General features: G+C 36.5%; 1 protein-coding gene across 1 annotated transcript; it reads left to right on the top strand.

Annotated features, from left to right (window-relative positions):
* The first annotated feature begins 517 nt into the window (after window positions 1-517).
* On the top strand, window positions 518-7,323 carry LOC130968376 (uncharacterized). The gene is made up of 14 exons (XM_057893607.1): window positions 518-1,062; window positions 1,591-1,752; window positions 1,834-1,899; window positions 2,053-2,196; window positions 2,324-2,437; window positions 2,647-2,748; window positions 2,839-3,024; window positions 3,660-3,749; window positions 3,827-3,961; window positions 4,080-4,202; window positions 4,409-4,494; window positions 4,589-5,201; window positions 5,363-5,440; window positions 5,948-7,323. The coding sequence occupies exons 1-14, from the start codon at window positions 805-807 to the stop codon at window positions 6,971-6,973; spliced, it is 3,183 nt and encodes a 1,060-aa protein (XP_057749590.1). The 5' UTR covers window positions 518-804; the 3' UTR covers window positions 6,974-7,323.
* The last annotated feature ends 502 nt before the right edge of the window (window positions 7,324-7,825 follow it).

The raw sequence follows: 7,825 nt of genomic DNA, 5'->3' as shown, positions 1-7,825 counted from the left end.
ATTTTAAATATTTTTTAATATTTTTATTTTTACTATTTAAATTTTGACAAATATACTAACAAAAAACTATTTTTATGAAAAGAAAATTTCTCAAATAATTTAATAATATTCAAACAAACTTATAATTTATAATACACAAAATTTAGGGTCAGTGTACTTAAAAAGGAATTAATTTCTCACAAACTAAGAAACATATATTGGATATATTTCTTTAGATTTAACTCTTTGGACATAAAATTTAATTGAATTGATCTATTAATTAATTTATTAGTCTATTTAAATAAGTGTTATAAATTTAAATCATATTTTATATATATAATAACTTATTTAACAATAATAAATTTTTAAATAAAACTCAAAATCGCGGCAGATAAATAGAACTTAGTATCGCACCGAATTAGCCAATCAGACTCGATGATACGAAGGGGGAAAAAAAAAAGCTCTTCGGCGTATGAGTTATGACTCGTTGCCGTGTTAGCTTTATACGCACGCTGTGCTTCCAAACCGCAACACAAATAAAAAGCGAACATAGAGACAGCAAGCGCTACTAGTCTCTTCCTCTCTTTCACTTTTTTCCTCTGTCTTTCTTTAAACCCTTGCTTTTGGTTTTCCCTCCCCAATTTTAAACCTCCCTCGAAAGACAGTTTGTGGGAGAGAGAAAAGAAAAAGGCAAAATTGTTTTATTTTATTTCCAAATAACAAAAACCAACAACTCTTGGTACGAACGAAGAAGAATTCCCAATTATAAGAAGAAAGAACAACGAAGGCGCAAAAGGAAAAAGAAAAGAAAAGAAACAAAGCACCATGATGCAAAGGCTTTTCAGAGGCAGGGACACTCCCGCCGATGACTCCCCGCCGCCCTATTCGGTGGCGTCATCGTCTCCCTCGGCCTCGCCTGTCACCGGTCCGGCGAGGCCGATTCGTCTCGTGTACTGCGATGAGAAGGGAAAGTTTCGGATGGATCCGGAAGCGGTTGCGACCTTGCAACTCGTCAAGGAGCCCATCGGTGTCGTCTCCGTCTGCGGACGAGCCCGCCAGGGCAAGAGCTTCATTTTGAACCAGGTAATTCCCACTTCTTCCAATTCGACGGCAATTTCTGCGGTTTGCTTGAGTTTAGGGTTTTGTATTGTGGTGTACCTGTTGTAAATTAGGGTTTTTGTATGACGGTGATGGTTACTCGGTTTATAAGTGTTGATTGCCTTGCATTTATGCCAAAATATCAAGTGCATTATATTCTGTTGCGATTAGCCTCTTGTTGAATGGTACGCAGGACCATTGTTGACCATTTAGTTGACCACAGTGGAGTGTCTACTCGTGTTCTGGTTTGTGTGCGATTATAACGTTGTGGGATTGTGTGTCCTTCTGTCATCATTGGAAAATCTCGGGCAAAAACTTCTTGCTAATTTATACTACCGTATGTACAAGAGAAAGAATGTGATAAATTGGCAATCTAATTGTTTACTTGACTGGGGTTTTGAGCTATTGCTCTAGTTTTTGTATCTTTATGATTTATGAAATATAGCTTCTCAGGGAATAGTTTCTGTGGGCTTTATTATTATAAATTTATGGCTAACAAATTTTGCATTGCAGCTTTTAGGAAGGAGTAGTGGATTTCAAGTAGCCTCAACGCATAAGCCATGTACCAAAGGGCTTTGGTTGTGGAGTACACCTTTGAAGAGGACTGCTCTTGATGGAACAGAGTACAATCTCCTGCTCTTAGACAGTGAAGGAATTGATGCATATGATCAAACGGTTGGTCTTTCAGTTTCCATGCAATCGATACATGCTTTCTGATCGTTTTTATGTTCACCCATTATTATTTTTTCTATACAGGGAACATACAGCACACAGATATTCTCATTGGCTGTACTTTTGTCTAGCATGTTCGTATATAACCAGGTAAGGATAGACAACTGCCACATATATTTGCTCAGGCATAATTGCTTTATGACATTTCAGGATCTGTTAACAGTTACATAGGGATTTACTACCAGCTTTGTTCCCCTCTTTCTGGATTCTTATGGAAGTTAAAACGATGTTTTCCTTGTCCAGATGGGTGGTATAGATGAGGCTGCTCTTGATCGTCTTTCTCTTGTTACTCAAATGACAAAGCACATTCGTGTTAGAGCATCTGGAGGAAAAGCTTCTGTATCAGAACTTGGACAGTTTTCCCCTATATTCGTTTGGCTTTTAAGGGTAGGTTGTGTGCTTATGTTTGGAATCAATGTCACAATATATTTTTTTTAAATTTTATTTTTAAAATTGTATCATAGCTTACCCTATTCTCACTGACAACTCACATGCTTTTCCCTCTTGTTGGCAGGACTTCTATTTGGACCTAACAGAAGATAACAGAAAAATTACACCCCGCGATTATCTGGAACTTGCTTTAAGGCCAGTCCAAGGGAGTGGAAAGGATATAGCTGCTAAGAATGAGGTATTTTTCCACCAACTATTTTACTTGTTTGTTCAAGGAAGCAGCTGTATATTCATGGATGTTATAGTTTTTAGGAATATTCTATTAGTATCACCCACGTACTCTATCCATTTTGCTTTACCTATCTTATATATTCTGTTTATAAGTTCTCTCAACGTATTTTATGTTCTTTCTGGAGTTTCTAACTTTTTGAGAATATCAATCAATAGATTCGAGATTCTATTCGAGCTCTATTCCCAGACAGGGAATGCTTCACCCTTGTGCGACCTTTGAACAATGAAAATGATCTACAGCGACTGGACCAAATATCGGTTAGTAACTTATTAGCTACTAAATGCTTCTCTAGTCATTTTGTTATCTATTTTTCTATCATTTTTTCATAATTTGTCTTCAATATGCAGTTGGACAAACTAAGACCTGAATTTCGAGCTGGCCTTGATGCTTTCACTAAGTTTGTATTTGAGAGAACAAGGCCCAAACAAGTTGGGGCAACTATGATGACAGGACCTGTATTGGTTGGTATTACTGAGTCGTATTTGGATGCGCTCAACCATGGTGCTGTTCCTACAATTTCTTCCTCCTGGCAGGTGAATATTAAATCCTTATATTGTTATTCAGGCTTATATGAGAAACAAAACAGGCTTAATGTATAATTATTGTATAAAAAAGTTCCCAACTTGTCATATATATCAAATATGTTTAAGATTTCAGCTATATGCAGTAATAACGAATAACATGAATGTTATATTTTAGAAGTATTAATAGTTCATTGGATAATATAGGAATATTTTTTAGCTGTCCAATGTTCTACTTTGCTTTCTATCTCCCTTGGATTATGCTTAAGATTGGCATGCTACTAGGGTTGGTCCATTTAAGAAATGCGATTATCAATAAAATGAATCTTTGATTATTGATGTAATTTGCACCCAATGATGTGAAGTAATACTTATTCTTTGCACAGCTACCACAATGTTTTCTAGAACTGGGATATTTAACATGCAGTTGATATATACCAAGAAAATTCCTTTGCATCAACTTAATTTGTGAATCACACGCTTTTTATGCCCTTCTTTTTGTTTGAATGATTACTCCTGTTTTGATTCATGCAGGCATACCCATTTAATTTGTGAATCACACTCCTTCTAGGGGAATCACATATTATAATAATTCAGTATTTTGAATTTCATTTGCTTACTGTTGACTTTATTTTGTTGTTTTGCAGAGTGTTGAAGAAGCGGAGTGTCGCAGGGCATATGATTCTGCTACTGAAGCTTATATGTCTTCTTTTGACCGTTCAAAACCACCTGAGGAGGTGGGTATTGTTGTGAATATCATTTTTGTAGGGCGTATTGTTTTCTCTCGTTCCTTTACTAATTGCAGTGCTTGCAGATTGCTATGAGAGAAGCGCATGATGAAGCAGTTCAAAAGTCAATGGCTGCTTTTAATGCAAATGCTGTAGGAGTTGGTTCTGCCAGGAAGAAATATGAGGGCCTTCTTCAAAAGTTCTTCAAAAAAGCATTTGAGGTATTTGAAAACATGACGGTTTAGATATAGTTATTTTTTGTATTAGTTAACACCTTTTCTCTTCCAGTTATGGTTGTGGAAAAATCATCTGTATGCTTTGTCACTTATTGACCAACAGGATTATAAGCGGAATGCATTTATGGAGGCAGACATACAATGCTCAAATGCCATACAGTCTATGGAAAAGAGGCTGAGGGCAGCTTGTAATGCTTCTGGTGCAACAATTGATAATGTTGCAAAGGTAAAATTTAAATATTGATGATACCTGTTAGTTCTGTAAGTGTAAAGATATTCAAAGTTTCAGAATCATCCAACATTTATGCAAGGGAAACTTGGTTAAAAGGATACCTGAATAGAAGAAAGCTAAAATTTGTGCTGTCTTCCCTTGTAAAAATTAAGGTGGCCTTGTTGAAATGGCAACCCAATTTGACATTGTATCTGTTGCAGGTTCTTGATGCTCTATTTTCAGAATATGAAAAGACTGTTCAAGGTCCAGCGAAGTGGCAAAAGCTTTCTGTCTTCTTGCAACAAAGGTTTGTGCGTGTGTGTTAACAAAGCATCTTTTGCGTTCTTGCCTTTTTTTATTTGTTTTTCTGACTCTTAATATGTATTCTTTTGTTGCGGTAGTTTTGAAGGCCCAGTGCTTGACCTTGTTAAGAGGCTAACAGATAAAGTTGAATCAGAGAAGAATTCTGTTGCTTTACAATGTCGGATGATTGAAGACAAGATGGCCCTACTGAACAAGCGGCTGGAAGCCGTTGAGAACGAAAAGTCTGAGTACATTAGGCGATATGAGGATGCCATGAATGACAAGAAGAAACTAACCGATGAGTATATGAATCGCATAACTGATCTGCAGGCTAACCGTCGCTCACAGGAGGAGAGGTATTCTAGCTTATTAAAATCACTAGAGTCTGCCAAGCAAGAATCCGTGGAGTGGAAAAGAAAGTGTGAGCAAGCTATATTGAAGCAAAAAGCTGAGGAAGATCAAGCTAGTTCTGAAATAGCAGCCTTAAAGTCTCGGAGTAGTGCTGCTGAAGCAAGATTAGCAGCAGCAAAGGAACAAGCTCAGTCTGCTCAAGAGGAGGCTGAAGAGTGGAAGCGGAAGTGTGATTCTGCTATGAGGGATGCAAAGAATGCTCTAGAGAAGGCAGCTATTGCCCAAGAGCGCACAAACAAGCAGACACAGTTGAGGGAAGATGCTTTAAGAGAAGAATTCTCCGACACTTTGGCTGAAAAAGTGAGCTCTATCTTCTTTGGTTTTTGTTTTGCAAATATCTATTTGTCTAGTAAGACTGTTAAATAAGCAACATTACGAACAGATTACTTGCATCTTTAGTTGAAGGTTATATATATTACTGGGTACTGGAGCTGATGTGTTTTGCCATGTTAACTATGCAGGAAGATGAAATAAAGCAGAAGACTGCCAAAATTGAGCATGCTGAGAAGTGTTTAACAACTTTGAAGTTAGAATTGAAGGTGAGATTCTTGGCTTGAGTGTGTTTTTTCCAGAGAATTATTGTTAAGGGCTCATAGTATGACAAGATTTATGTTTATTTATGTTATCATATATATGCGATGCTTCTGGCCAATTTCTATCTTGTTTTTAATTATGGGCATGCATCTCAAAAGGTGTTGATCTTCAATGCCAAGCAAGCTTCCTGGTGTCTGGGCTTTTCCATCTCTTATAATTTCTTGGTTTTTGTTACCTTCACTTGACACGGGTTGTAACTTGTAAGTTTGCCCTCCAAAATGGTTATTCTGTAATGCCGTAAGATTTGGTCTTTATCACAACCGATGCTTTCATTGTGTCTATACTGTTCATTCTTATGCCAACAATGTACGTTGTAATCACAATCCAATAGAGATAATGAAATAGAGGATACAACTTCACTATCTTACTTCAGAAGAGCATTTTGTCCATTAATGCTTTTATAGTCAGACTTTAGGGACTAATGCCGTGTTTGACTCTAAATATATCTGCAGGCTGCTGAATCTAAGATAAGGAGTTATGAAGGTGAAATATCATCATTAAGGACTGAAATTAATGAATTGACTGAGAATTTGAAAACAGAAAATGCTAAGGCCCAATCATATGAGAGGGATGCCATCGTGTATCAGCAGGAGAAGGAGCATTTGCAGGAGAAGTACCATTCTGAATTCAAAAGATTTGAGGAGCTTCAGGAAAGATGTAAAACTGCTGAAAAAGAAGCTGCAAGGGCCACTGAAGTGGCTGATAAAGCACGGTCTGAAGCAGGTATGGCCCAGAAGGAGAAGAGTGAGATGCAGAGACTGGCAATGGAGAGGCTGGCACATATTGAGAGGGCCGAGAGGAAAATTGAAGGTTTGGAGAGGGAGAAAGACAATCTGCAAAATGAATTGCAGAGAATTAAGGATTCCGAGAAGGATGCACTTAGCACAGTTGCAAAACTGGAAGAAAAGGTGCAACAGAGAGAGAAGGACTTGGAAATGCTTTTGGATAAAGATAAAACACACAGGCGAAATAATGCTCAGATTCTTGAACAGCTTTTAGAAACAGAACGACAAGCACATACACAGGCAAATGACCGGGCTGAGGCGCTCTCTCTCCAACTACAGTCTGCACAAGCCAAAATTGATTCTCTCCATCTGGAGCTGACTAAGTATCGATTGAATGAATCAGCATTTGATGGTAAAATGAAAGCTCCATCCCATGGTAAGCGGATGAGAGTAGATGATGAATTTGGTGTGGACTCTGTCCAAGACATGGATGCAAGCCCTCAAACTGTTAGGGGAAACAAGAGATCTAAAAATACATACACGCAACCGGAAGATGGGGGTTCCATTTTTGAGGGTTCTGAGGAGAATTACAGTCAGCATACGAACCAGGAGGATTATAAAAAGCTTACAGTGGCGCAGCTTAAGCAAGAGCTGACAAAACATAACTATGGTGACCAGCTGCTTAAGTTGACTAAACCCAACAGAAAAGATATTCTTGCCCTGTACGAGAAATGTATTCTGCAGAAGTCATAGATACGGGGAAAAGACTTATGTGGGATGCTGTGCGATGGTTGCTTACTTGCTTACATATTAGACTAGAAATGTTGTGCGATGGTTTAACCTTTTTTGCCCCCCGTTTTCTGAGTTCATATTTGCCTTGTATTTTCTACTTGAATTTGTTGCTAGTAATGATCATCAGACAGGCCATAAAATATTTTGATGGCCCGATCTTTCTTTGCTGAGTGGTCGAGTTAGCTGTATTTATTACATTTTTGTATAGTTTATCATGTATTTATTTGTTACTGTTAACATTGTTTGCACATTAAGGAGTTAAACATTGACAGTAGTTCTTTTTTTTTTTTATATATGCCCAATGTTGTGTTTCCTGAAATTCAGATTGAAGATCGATTGATTAATCAATATGGGTTTTCGTGATTCTTAATTTTAATTTTTAGCACAACCTAAAGAAAAAGCTCAGCGCATTAGAACCACAAAACAATATCTATCTATTCTTAATATATAAAAGTAGATACATAAGTTTATCCACATTATTCTTAAAACATGTTTTTCTTTTTACTAATGTTATGTCAGCAACAACGCTTATTTAATAAAATTTTAGAATCAAGTACTCAATTTTTTCCAAATTACCTATTATTTTCCAATCAACAAAAAAAAATACAAAAAAAATATCGATAATTAGAAATTAACCTACAAAGACATTGAATGCATATATAAGTCATTAAAAAAATACCAATAAATTTATAACCCCCAATAATTAATTTCTATAAATAACTCATTAAATGTTTATAATTTCTATAAATAACTCATTAAATGTTATAATAATATTATTAATCATAATAAATTTTATATTATAAATATTCAAAT

This window comes from Arachis stenosperma, chromosome 3 (assembly GCF_014773155.1).
Source record: "Arachis stenosperma cultivar V10309 chromosome 3, arast.V10309.gnm1.PFL2, whole genome shotgun sequence".
Classification (NCBI taxonomy): domain Eukaryota; kingdom Viridiplantae; phylum Streptophyta; class Magnoliopsida; order Fabales; family Fabaceae; genus Arachis; species Arachis stenosperma.
The sequence above is the reverse complement of the archived record's forward strand: the minus strand, read 5'-3'. Positions and strand labels throughout refer to the sequence as shown.

Excerpts from the sequence above, each read along its gene's own strand:
- LOC130968376 (XM_057893607.1), top strand. The coding sequence starts at position 805 with ATGATGCAAAGGCTTTTCAGAGGCAGGGACACTCCCGCCGATGACTCC. Across the intron at positions 2,749-2,838 it reads AGCGACTGGACCAAATATCG|TTGGACAAACTAAGACCTGA; the intron begins GTTAGTAACTTA and ends TTCAATATGCAG. Across the intron at positions 4,203-4,408 it reads CAATTGATAATGTTGCAAAG|GTTCTTGATGCTCTATTTTC; the intron begins GTAAAATTTAAA and ends TATCTGTTGCAG.